General features: G+C 46.0%; 1 protein-coding gene across 1 annotated transcript in view; it reads right to left on the bottom strand.

The window, feature by feature from the left end:
• Positions 1–279: 279 nt before the first annotated feature.
• Positions 280–12,930, bottom strand: part of TRAF1 (TNF receptor associated factor 1) — a 13,368-nt gene continuing 717 nt past the window's right edge. Inside the window, exons 2-11 of the mRNA XM_029960535.1 lie at positions 11,934–12,142; positions 10,474–10,558; positions 8,927–9,025; positions 8,187–8,348; positions 5,877–5,948; positions 5,244–5,309; positions 4,390–4,827; positions 3,745–3,922; positions 3,057–3,205; positions 280–1,940 (exon numbers count right to left, since the gene is read on the bottom strand). Coding sequence (XP_029816395.1) covers positions 1,725–1,940; positions 3,057–3,205; positions 3,745–3,922; positions 4,390–4,827; positions 5,244–5,309; positions 5,877–5,948; positions 8,187–8,348; positions 8,927–9,025; positions 10,474–10,558; positions 11,934–12,142 — 1,674 coding nt within the window. The 3' untranslated portion in view covers positions 280–1,724. The remainder of the gene's footprint in view (positions 1,941–3,056; positions 3,206–3,744; positions 3,923–4,389; positions 4,828–5,243; positions 5,310–5,876; positions 5,949–8,186; positions 8,349–8,926; positions 9,026–10,473; positions 10,559–11,933; positions 12,143–12,930) is intronic.

Here is a 12,930-nt window from a genome sequence, read left to right as displayed (position 1 = left end):
TCTTTTTTTTTAATTTAGCTCTCTTTGCGTGCTCTGTGCAACTGCATAAGACATGAAGAGCCTGTGAGTGCTCTCCCAGCTGGGCAGGTTTGAGGGGAATGGATGTTCTGGGCATGGCTGTAGTTCCTGAGCTCCAAAGAGACCTTCCTTCCCCCAGAAAGAAGGAAGGAAGGGAAGTGTTATAGCACAGCTCAGCTTTTTCTGTAACAAACCCCCATCATCACATCTCCAAGTTGCTCAAGTCCCTGTTTTACAGGGAAAATAACACCCAAACCCTTCTTAAGTTAGTGAGCTTTATTTAGGAAATAAATAAAATGCTAAGAAAATATGAATGATTGTAATAAATACAGCACTTGCCAAAGTGATACAGCCACGGGAAGCACAATATTTTTAGGCAAATTACTCCAGTGTGGTTACAGGGGCTGGAAAAATAACTTTCTGTCCTTGAAAGACATTTTAAATATGGAATAGACGAAAAGACAGACATAGAGAGAGACTATCTGTCTGTGATGGCAAAGATTATCCAGTTTCTTCCCAAACAAGCTTTGATAAATATTTGTTTATGGGGAGGGTGTTTTTGAAATGTGATACTTTATCACAACTAATTATTTTAAAGGATGTTGTCAAGGTAAAAATGAGAGATTTTGCACACATCCAGACAGTCCCAAGCTGGTCTTGCATATTAAAAAAAAAAAAAATTATTAATTTCTTACTTCTATTTAAAAAAAAAAAAAAGGAAAAACCATTTCTGCAGCTACTTCTGTTTTAGGGTGTGAAAAGACTTAAACATCAGAGCACGTGAAAAGAAGCAATAAAAAAAAAAATCAATAATTTCCAATAAGTTACTTGCCTTGAATGTTCAGGAAGTGACTGGACAGTTCAAACCAAAGCCACTGAGGGATCCCATCCTGCCTGGAGCAGAGCTCTGGGTTTCCAGGGGTTTCCAACCCCCAGAGCTCCAGATCTGCAATGGGAAAGTCAAACAGCTCCTTTGGAAATCCAAGAGTAATTCCCCCAAGGCACAGTGTAATCTGGTCCCTGGCTGCTGCAACACAACCTCTCTTTACAGGGCACATAAATAGAGGTTAAATAAAATAAAGGAAGGGAGGAATCCCCCGGGGCAGGGATTGGAGCCACCAGAGCTGCCCAGGGCTCCTGAGCTCACCATGAGCACAGGCAGAGACACCCAAGGGGGGCCTCAGGGGCAGGAACCTGTCCTTGCTCCTGCTGGGAACAGCCAAAATCCCCCCCTGGGCTGCCAGGCAGTGCAGTCCAGGGACTGTGCCCCCTGCAAAGGGAGCTGTACCTTCCACAGTGCTGCCAGAGGATGGCAAAGCTCAGCTTCCCCCTTGCACCCCCCAAACCTGTCAATCCAAGGGATTTGAGCCTCACTCCCTGCCAGGAACCCCGGCAGAACCACCCCCACAGCCGGGCCAGGTGTGAGGCAGAGCAGTGCTTTCTCCACCCATCCCTCTGAGGGGCTGGGGGTGACTGTGACCGACCCCCAAACCAGGAAAAGCGGCTGTTTCAGTGGGATAATCACATTCCCGTGGGCAGGAGCCCATTCCATGGGCACTGGGGGAAGCCCTTGGCACAGGGGGATCTCCAGGTGACACGGGTGGGCTTTGTGTGCACACGGAAACCACCGCGAGGCCTCAGACGGGCGGTTCTGTCCCCGCTTCGTGTCGCCCTTCGGGGGGTGGTTTCCCAGATTTCCAGGTTTGCTAATTGGTTTCGATGATGCACTTGAGGAAAAGCGTGTCCTCCTTCACGTAGGCGTGTTTGGGGGACTGCAGCTTGGCCAGGGGCAGGAAGGTGGGGCAGCCACTGGCCACGTTCATGTCGTGCACCGGCCTCTGGAAGGACGCGGAGGCCAAATCCGGCCGGAAGGCGTCGATCACGTGCTCCCTGTTGTTCTGGTCCAGCAGCATAAATGTCACCTGGGGAAAGAGGAGGTGGCAATGGTGGTTACTGGAGTTAAAAAAATAAACCAGGACGCACCAGGGATGGACGTGCTGCAAAAGCTCCATTGGTGGTCGAACACAAACTGTGACCAATGTTTCCAGCCAAGGTCAGATCGTGCCAACAAAGGGGGACTGTAACAGTTCCCAGATGAAATGTTTAAAAACTTTGCCACCCCTCAAACAAAATTCAATTAAATCAAGCAGGGCATTATTTCTTGGTGGAGAACTGCACAGTCCAAAGGCTTTTTTGCCTCTCTCACGACAGCTTAAACAAACCCCGGGTTTGGTTACAGTCATTATGTTTATTCTGTTATTGTGGTTTGGACTCAGAAGAAACAGCTCAGTTGCCTGTGCACGAATATGGAAAAGACACAACCTAAATATCAGTATAGAATCTCCCCATCTCATTACCCCTTTTATTAACTCACTGTTCTTCAGCTTTAAATACGAAATGTATGTAATAATCTTTTAATACAGTGAAGATTGGGAACTTTGATTTCTGCTTTTTTGGCTGCTAACAGGCAGTAAAGCTATTTAAAGCTATTTATATAAAAGGCTTATGGAATTATTACCACACACAGAGCAGAGATCAGGCCCTGCCAAGGTTTCACTGCTTTTCTAACCATTGTTGCCATTATCAGACCACACTTAGGAGAAAAAAATCAGACCAGGATCACATGAGACATCTGTGGCACCTTTGTAAGTGGAACTCTCACCCTTCTGACACCTTCAGGCAGCAAATTCCCTCATAAATTGATATTATCTATGTTTAGCAAGAGCCAGGAGAAAATGTGTCTCTGGCTTTAGCCCAGGTGGATAGAGGTTGGAATATCTGGAATATCTCAAACACCATGTTGTGGTGTCTGAAAATCCCACCAGGTAAATTATGGACTATCAGCAGGAGCAGCTTTCCCTGGAAGTGACTCCAGTCAGAGACAAATTATAACCCAGGATTCCAGGATGGCCTTTGGAGGGGAAAATGGGAAAACAGCCCAACTTCCACTAAACCAGAGGAAAAAAGTCCCCTTGTGCTGACTGGGAGAAGCAGTGGGTTCAGGCTGGGATCAGGCATGGAAAGGTTTCCCTTCTTACCTTGTGCCTGAAAGGCCACGGGAGCAAAGCGTCGTAGTCTCCTTTCATGACCACGAAGAACAGGGACATGTGGGTCCCTTTCCCTGTGCCATCCCCGTTCAGGTACACCCTCAGGCACACCTTGTAGCCATACTTCGCAGTGTAGAAAGCTGAAAATCAGAACTTTTCATCAGCAAAGCCTCCTCTGGAGAAACAAAGAGGCCTAATGAGAGTTTCTGCCACGTGGGAAGAGGTGGCGCGTGCCGCGTTTCGCTCTCACGGCGAGGAGAGCAGACAAATCAGTCCCCCCTGGAGGTTACAAGCAATGAAATTCCAGTGGTTGGAATCCTTTTAGTGCCTCATGCCTCAGTGAAAATTACCTGTTATTAGCCACACAAGGGTATTTTACCTAATCCAATTACTTCCCACGTGGGAAATAGCTGCAAGCAGGAAGCCCTGTGGAAGCCCTGTGGCTTGGGAGGGAGGGATCCAGCAAAGGACACTGCAAGTAGCTGTGGTGGAGGGCAAACTGCAGAGGGAGAGCCCAGAATAGAGCACAACTCCTTGGAAAAGCTGGATTACAGGTCTCTGTATAAACAGCATCTTGGTTTAAGGAGCTGCTTTAAAGGCCCTGTTGGCACAAGCAGAAGGGAGCAGCATCCCGGAGGAACGGGGCTTTGCAAACACACAGACCTGTGACGTGCTTTACCTGGTGAATACAACCCCACTGTCCTGCCAGTCACAGAGTCTTGGAGCTTCCTGCCCACGTCTGTTATTTTCCACAGAAAGATGCCATCGTAGGAGGCCTGCTCTGAGAACACCAGGCTCTTGTGCAGGCTGCTCAGCCCCGCGTCCTTCTGCGTCAGGCACCGGTGCAGCTCTGCAATCTGGAGGAAAGAAAGCATTTCTCAGCCAACCCCCCCCTCCAGGCTGTGCTGCAGGAGCAGCTGAATCGTTCTGAAGTGCTCCTGTTCCGAAATTCTCCTTTGATTTCTTTTTAAGTGACAGCTCTGTGTCAAAACAAGCGGATAGATGGTTGTTTGGGCCTCCAGGCAAACTGCTGCTGTAAGAGGAGCAGTCAATTAAACAACTGCCTTGCTTGCTCACAGTCTGATGCTGGCAAACTCTGAACACTCAAAAGCCTCAGGAATATCTTGGTACCTAAATGTGGATTTAGAGAACAAATACTAGAGATCCCCACTTGAAAATTTATCCAAAACAACACCAGGATCCCGTAGATGTGTCCAGAACTTAACACTTCCCAGCTCACACTCCCTGCCCTGATCCCTCCCACTGATACGTGTCAATATTTGCTGTCCACAGAACAAAGACATTGACAATCCTTATTATTTACCTTCAGCTCAAGGCCTCGGATTATGTTTTGGTCCAGCTCACTCTGCCTCCGGAAGGCCATGATCTCCATGTGGGAACTCTCCACCTCTTTGTTGAGCACTGCCACGATGTTCTCAAACACGTGCAGCTTGTTCTCCAGCTCAGAAATCACCTTCTCCCTCATGAGTTGTTGCAGAACAGACTCATCCTCAGGAACAGAAGATCCAGGCAGGCAGTCCACTTCCAGATCCCCACTGCTGTCCAGCCCTGCTGGGATCTGCAGGCTGGAGATGCTTTTTCCCGCCCTGTTCCCGTTCAGCTCCGACTGCGGGGTGGCACCGTGGGCAGCCTTGGCAGCAGAGCACAAGGTTCCCTTCAGCTGCCTCATGTGCTGCAGCAGCAGCAGCATGTGGGCCCCAACTGCAGATTTTTCGTGCTCCTTCATCTTCTCTTTGCCTCCCTGGAAGAAGGTGACACGCTGTCAATACACTCTCTATAACCACCCCATGGATGGGGTGGGGCCAAATCCAGCAATCCTGTGGCTTCCTGGGAGAGGCAGAGGTGGAAAACCTGGGAGATGCGGGTGCAGCTACATCAGCTGGCACCAGAGGAGGCACAGGGAGCCCTCTAAGTTTAGGCTACATGTGTAGAATCAAAGAACTGCTAAGGTTGGAAAGACCTTTAAGGTCATCAAGTCCAACCATGTACATGTGCTACATAAAAAATAAAACAATTTTGGTATTAAACAGGATGCCAGGCAGAGTCCCCACGAGATTCCTGGATAAGCCAATATTTAACACGTGAAACTCTGCACAAAAGGTGACACAAGGCAACTAAAATGCAAAGAAGTGCTGTTTCTGTTTCCATTTCACTCACCCTGAATGAACAGCCCACTTCAGAAAAGCGACACCCATCCTTGTTGGCTGAGGGGGTAGAGAGGCTCTGTTGGAAAAAAAAAAAGAGAGAAAATAGTCAAATACCAACTGAAAGTGATTCTTTTATTTCCCTCCAAACACCTAGGCTACAATCCCAGCAGCCATAAATCAGGTTCACTCAAGTCAAGGCATTACCACAGTGTCCAACCAGCTCTGAAAATTGATGGTAAATCAATTGAGAGGTGGTTGATTGCAGGTTTCTTGCATGAAGTATCCATCCAACAGACCCCATAATGTCACAGCACAATTTAATAAACCACAACTTCTCATAAATAAGGTACTTTAAATACCCTGCTCTACAGCACACTCCTCTTTTCTCATGTGGGTCTCCCTGAGTATATGAAAGGCAACAAGTATTTCCCCATTTTATATGATTAATTGAGAAGATAATTTACTAAAGTTAATTGTGGGAGCAGGGAAGAGAGGGCAGCAGAGCTTTGCTGGGATGTAAAGAGCATCCAGATACAAGTGCTGTACCTGAAGATGTTCTCAGATGCTCTTTAATCAACGTGAACAAGTGATAATTTCATTAATTGAAATAAAACTGCATTGCAGTCACTCATCTTTTACCCACCTTTTCCTTGGATGCTGTTTCTGTTTGCACATGTTTTTGTTCCTTACAGAAATTGTCTTCACATGAATGTTCCTGTCATTAAAACCAGAAGAAAAGAATTCAGTACATTGTTTAATTCTTGGCCTACAAGGTCTCACCCTGGATATTGGCTACAAGACTGACAATGTACAAGTCTTGCCAGGTTCAAACCATAGTTGTGTGCCCACACACATGTATTTACACACACATGTATGTGCAATGACAAGCAGGTGTGTTACAGAACAGGAAGCAACACTGACAAGCAGAACAGGAAATTCAAATATATACACACACATATATATAAATATAAACAAGCTCAAGAACAGGAAACTCAAATATAAAGTCAAATTCAAATATAAACTCTTCCTGCATTGACTTCATGTAGTTTGCTCCATGTGCAGACCCTTCTTGCATCCTGCTTATGCACATTTTGAGGGCTGGAATCCAAATTTTCCAGCCTGATGTGCTAATGCAAAATGCATCACCACTAACATGAGGCTTCCTGCCATTCCTGGCTCCAAGAAGGGTAAGGTAATTCCCCTGCCATTGGCTCATAGCTGGAATATCTGTATTTAACACAGCAACTGTCAGCTTTCCATTCACACTGCTCAGGGGGGACTGGCTTTAATCTTTATAAACTCCTCTTCATACCAGCCCTGAAGTTTCTCTTTTGATTCTCAGAAATGCAGCCACAGGATTTTCTCCCTCTCTGACTCAGTTTTTTAAACACTCTTTATCTTGCTGTTGCACAAAATATGCCTTTATTTCCTTCCTTTCTGCTCTTTTACTCCTTCAGGTCACTGATCTGAGGAGATGGCTTCACATCTCCAGGGGGGAAGGGCTGGAGAGAAATATCTTGAAAATAGAGAAATGCAAAAATCACAAGACCCATAACCGAGTGTCTGAGATGGAGAGAGGGAGAGCAGTGCCCCAAACCTACTATTTGCTCCCAGAGGGCTGTGGACACACGGAATACCCACAAATAATCAAAATTCTGGAGCCACTTCACTGCGAAGTTAATAAAGCAGAGCGTGCAACGAGCAACGCTCCAATTTTACAAACACCAAAGGAGGCAGAGAAAAAGCAACATCTCCAGGCCAACCCCCCCGGCTCGGTTGCCAAGGTTTCCTGACCAAAAAATTAATTAGGTGGCAGCGAACCGGAATGAGTGGGAGGAAAGCAGCTCTCGAGCGAGGAAGGTGGAGGGGCCGAGCCGGAGCTGCGGTATCGGAGCTCCGAGAGGAGAAAGGTGCTCGGGGAGCACACCCGGCTCAGGTTTCCCCCTCCAGCCCGAGCCTGCGCTCCCAGGGAGCTGAGAGGGATTTAGTGTTGCCACCTTCTGGTGTCTAAGCTGGAAAACACACTGGATTTAGCTCTGGGAAGAGCTGCCTGGGTCCAGATATTCTCCTTGCTCTGTAGGAGTTGGTGAGGTGTGAGGAGCACGTGCAAAAGCTTCCCAAGGAGCAGGTTTTGGCAGAGCACCTTATCCTTACCCTACAAGACTGTTGCTCCCTCGTTGAATAAATCTCACAGCTCAATATGTGGAAAGGCATCAATTTGTGACAGTTTGGATAGGCAGAGCTGCCCACTGCTATTTAACACCTTCAAAATATTCCCAGCCCTCCTGCCAGGTGGGTCTTGGATCATTCTGCCCCCATCCCAGGACAAAACTCCAAGGTTGGCAATTATTCTCTTTAAATCATTTGGAGGGAACAACATTCATTATTTTGAGCAAACACCATAAAAACTATGAGGTAAATAAGTTTAAATAGTCACTGGGAAATTTGTGGCACATTCAGAGTACGACTTTCCTGGTCTATTATTGACACTGCTGATAACTTGGAGATTATACCTGATTGTATCTAATAGAAATAATATCTGACAGTCCTGCCTTATAAATTCGTAGGTGGTTTTAATTTGAATAAAATTCCAGCCACTTCCAAGGTCTCTTTCCTGCCACTGTCTGTGCTCTTCTGCTTCTCCCCCACCTCCTACTGGGAGGTGTTTTGAGACTGAAAATGAGGGATTGGGGTTTTCTTTCCAGAGCTGAAACATGGGCTGCCCCAGCCCTGGGGGAGCACACAGGCACTTCCCTCTTTGGGGAAGCAGGTTATCACATCCAGCTCATTTTTCCCTCCAACATCCGGCTCATTTTAGCTGGAAAAAAAAAATCAGCAAACTCAGGAAAATGAAATATCCTCTGAGTGCAGTGAAATCAGGATGGGAAAATGGCACGATAGATTATTTAAGATAAGACTGTAAAGCCCTAATTTGAGAGAGAACTGTTCTTACTTGGTATTCAGTGCTGGACAAGCTGCACTGGCACTGCTGACACACCATCACATTGTTGACACAGCCGTTTTCCAAGTGATCTGCCAGTTTTTTCCTCATCACCACGTGCCCACAACCAGTGTGACAGGGGATTAAAGCATATTCACACAAGCTCTGATGCTCCTGGAAGTCAAAAGTTACAAAGCAACCACTGGTTACCAAAGTGCTGATTCACATCTCTCTATAAATAGCCCCCGTTCTGGCAGCCCAGAGCCCTGAGCTGCATTTCTTCTAAGCTTTGGGTAAAGTCCCACTGCACAGTTATGAGATTACTGGTGAAAAATTCACCAGCTTTCCTGGGGCTTTTTTTGGTAATTCTTAACTTTAAAAAAAAAAGCCAAAACCAAACAACTTTTGGTAAATTCAAACATGAGATCTGCCTGGAACCGTCTCTCTTAAGTGCTTTTCTTTAACAATAACTCAGTACTGGTCCCAGCTTTCCCCCTTGTATTCACTATTCTAATTTGCATGGCAGATTCCCAAATCTTGCCCAATTAAATGTTTTACCTGGGGCAGATCAGTTTGAAAAGAATGCTGAAGATATGTTTTTAGATATTTTGTTGGTATAAATCCCAGTGCTCTCACTGATCCTAATGATGTTGCATTAATCTGTGTTTGCTGAGAACCTGCTTTCACTGTCTCTCTGTCCCCCCTTTTAGTGACACATTATGTTAATCTAAATAAACTGCCTTTAAACATACTTCAAAATCTTTCATGATACCAGACCAACTGCATCCCAGGGTCACACAGTGGACTTTGAGTTCAGAAATCTCTTTATTAATGGCAGCATCACCAAAAGCCTGGAAAACAAACAGAGTAAGGAAAAAAACCACTGGTCAGAAAGTAATCCATTCTTTTGATTATCCTTTATGTTTTTAAAATTTACTGTACTGCCATAAGACTCTGTAACCCAGCAAACCCAATATAATTAAAAAACCCAAATAATTATTAAGTAATTTCTTCCTGTTAAAAAAATAAGCTGCTTGATGTGTTCTAAACTTACTGAAAATATGCTCAGCCCACCAGAGCTCTTATTTTACATTCCTTTTCCCAGAAGCCTGAAATATGTCCCATGCAAGGAATGTGCTGACAGGAGCCTGACTACGGGGTCTCTTAATGAATGCATTTAATTATCGAGGTCATTAACACCTCTTAACGTGCTGCAGAGAGGACTCGTTGCTCAGATGGGGCTGTTTCCATTTAGAGGCACTAAAGAAAAGAAATGTGAACCACGTGGGAGTGGTTTGGGCTTGTTTGCTTTTTTTTTTGCACAAGATAGATTTTTGCATTTTGTGAACCAAGACAAACGGTACAATTGTTATGTAAATTAGGAAATACAGCACACTCCTTTAATATTGCATCTTGAGCAGTTAAAAGAGGTGCCCTGACACAAGAACAAGTTTTTTGGATGCTCTGGAGGCAATTCCAGCCAACATCCCATGGAACAACAATATCCCAGAGCTAGAACTGGGAGGAGGAAGGTTTACAAACACAAGGAGGGAAGTATTTACAAATCATGCCCATATTTCAATAAATTCGAGGAATTTTTCTGAGGTGTCACCAAGTTCAGCATTAACAGCAGATTCGTTATTTTTCTGCAGCCCCTTCCTAAACTTTGACTTTTATTTACTGCCTATGTGGTTTCATTTTTCCCTAAAAAAAGTGTAGACAAAATGGGTGTCTCTTGATATTCCTGCAAGTAATGGGAAAGGAGGGAAAAAGAGAACCTGGGACTGGGCCCTATGGCCCAGTTTGTGTTTGGGATATAGAAAAGCACAGCAATTTGCCTGAAGAACAACCCAACAACAACAGATCTGTGCCATTAAATTGCAGATGAAACATTTGCCAGTACATAATTTTTATCAGTCATTACATTCAGCTCCATGTTTGAAGGGTACAAGAAGCCACGAGGTTGGAAAATCCATTAGGATACTTCCCAAGGATAATAAGTAACAGCTCAGACATCTTATTACAAGTAGGAAAGCACCAGGTACTTTGAGGCAATAAAAGTTAATTATATGGAAGAGTGTGGGATTTTACAGTGCAGAACATGGACTTGGAAAGTCCTGAGGCTGCCATTCCTTTTTTTAAATCACAAAGGGTGGGAAATCCAAATGACTAAAGCCCAAGTTAAAATGTGTAACTATTAGCTGCCATCACATTTTACATTATTCCCTCCTGAACTGTAGCCCAGGGATGACTCCAGGGTAGCCCAGATAATGATAATAATAAATTAATGACAACTTACCCTTTCTTCTGCCAGTAGGCTTTCCTCACTTAAAATGTTGGGATCTTCCTCCTTACATTTCTGGCAAATCGCATTTTTATTGTTTCTGGTAAAAAGAAACAAGAATGAAATACAATCCATCAGTGTATTGTAGTTTAGGAGGTCCTTGGACAGGCACTGACACAAATAATCCCACTGAAATTGTGATTTCCACTCAGAATCCATAGTTCTTGTTCAGTAAAGGGCCAATTCCTGAACAAACTGACATAAAAGACCCTCTGTTTTCTGTTCTTCCAGACCAGGCCCAGGCCCATAAATTTATCTCTGATTCAGTAAAATAAGAGCCCCCTGGATCATAAACAAGAATAAAGATGGAAAACTATTTATCTCATGAATTATGCAAGAACCCCAGGTAAGGGAGGTAACATGAAAATAAAGTCTTTTAAAACACAGAAAATTCCTATTTTGCCAAGACCAATAAGACATTATGTCCGTTAAAATCCTGAACATCTCTTATCAAAGGACTGCAAAATCTCATGGAAGGATTAAGTCAAGGTTAAATCACTTAATCAAGGTTAAATCTTGGAGTAGCCAAGGTTAAATCAGAATTATTACGTCACAGATGGAAAAACTGGCACCTGCCAGGCCCAGCATCCACCCTGCACATTCCATGGTGGGAATAAGAAGGAAGCAGGGGGTATCCTGCAGTCCAGCAAGGGAAGTCCTCCCAGAGTGTAAAATGACTGTGGGCCAGGGAGCCCCAGCCTTGTCCCTGAGCTCAGTGACAGCTCCTGGGGGCTCAGTGACAGTTCCTGGGAGCTCTTGGAGCCACAGCCTTGTCCCTGAGCTCAGTGACAGCTCCTGGGAGCTCAGTGACAGTTCCTGGGAGCTCTTGGAGCCACAGCCTTGTCCCTGAGCTCATTGACAGCTCCCAGGAGCTCTTGGAGCCCCAGCCTTGTCCCTGAGCTCAGTGACAGCTCTTGGGAGCTCTTGGAGCCACAGCCTTGTCCCTGAGCTCAGTGACAGCTCCTGGGAGCTCTTGGAACCACAGCCTTGTCCCTGAGCTCAGTGACAGCTCCTGGGAGCTCAGTGACAGCTCCTGGGAGCTCTTAGAACCACAGCCTTGTCCCTGAGCTCAGTGACAGCTCCTGGGAGCTCTTGGAGCCCCAGCCTTGTCCCTGAGCTCAGTGACAGCTCCCAGAAGCTCTTGAAGCCTTGTCCCTGAGCTCAGTGACAGTTCCCAGGAGCTCTTGGAGCCCCAGCCTTGTCCCTGAGCTCACTGACAGTTCCCAGGAGCTCTTGGAGCCCCAGCCTTGTCCCTGAGCTCAGTGACAGCTCCTGGGAGATCCTGAAGCCCCAGCCTTGTTCCTGAGCTCACTGACAGTTCCCAGGAGCTCTTGGAGCCCTGTCCCTGAGCTCAGTGCCATGACCCAGCTGCCGGGAGCCCTTGGATCCATGGAATGCCCTGCCCAGGGACGTACCGGACGATCCAGGCGAGGCAGGCAGAGCAGTACCTGTGCCCACACAGCGTCTGCAGGGCCTTCTTCAGGACGTTGTTGCAGTTGCTGCACAGGTACTTCTGCCCAGGCACATCCTCGCAGATGGTGGTGGGGTATCCAACAGGAAACTCGTTTTCATCAGGAGAAGAGCCCAGCACGTCCTGCAGGCCCCTGCTCGTGTTCTCAGCCATCTGGGGTGAATATTGTCAGAGGCAAGTTAAAAAAAGCAGGTGCTCAAACAAGGCACGTTCTCACTTTGATGTGAGAGGATGTATCAGGCATCAAAGCCCACGAGCAGCTCCAGCCCAGAGCAGTGACAGCAATAGGTTTGACTGGCTCTGACTAAATGTCACAGTGGGGTTTGACCAGGTACCAGCAGGAAATTACTGCACAGATCTAAAATTTCCCTCAAGCACGACGTGAAAATGGACAACGTATTAAAATGAGCGGTTGGGGGGTTCTTTCCAGAGTTTTTTAGCTTGTAGGAAGATGAGCTACAATCCCACTGGCCTCCATCACACAGAATTGTTTCCTGGAGAGTAAATCCCCAATGACATTCACTTTCCAGCAGCCAAAATTTGGGATTTCACTTCATAGGTATAAAAACTGAGCAACTGGTGTGTCGACAGTGATTCTCCAGGAGTTGTAAAACTACTGGTGAAATGACAAAGGAAATCTCGAGTCCAGAAATCCCTAACACTTGAGTTCTTCCCAGGTACACCCAGAGCCACACGTGCCAAGGTGTCCTGCACCCCCAGTTTGGTTTGGGTAACAAGGGCTGTGCAGTGGGATGTTTTTGGAAATGCAGCCAAAAGGGATTCTGGTATCTCTTGGAAAGTTCAAGGAAGGTTTTCCCTCAGGGACATGGTGCAGTTTGATGGTAACAATGCCTTGACAAAGCTTGTTTTTTTCCTGTGACAATACTGACACACCATAGCCTATCTCGGTATTACCAGAAGCCACACTGACTGATAAACCC

This window comes from Manacus vitellinus, unplaced genomic scaffold, assembly GCF_001715985.3.
Source record: "Manacus vitellinus isolate BGI_N305 unplaced genomic scaffold, ASM171598v3 scaffold_27_pilon, whole genome shotgun sequence".
In the NCBI taxonomy this organism is placed as follows: Eukaryota; Metazoa; Chordata; class Aves; order Passeriformes; family Pipridae; genus Manacus; species Manacus vitellinus.
The sequence above is the reverse complement of the archived record's forward strand: the minus strand, read 5'-3'. Positions and strand labels throughout refer to the sequence as shown.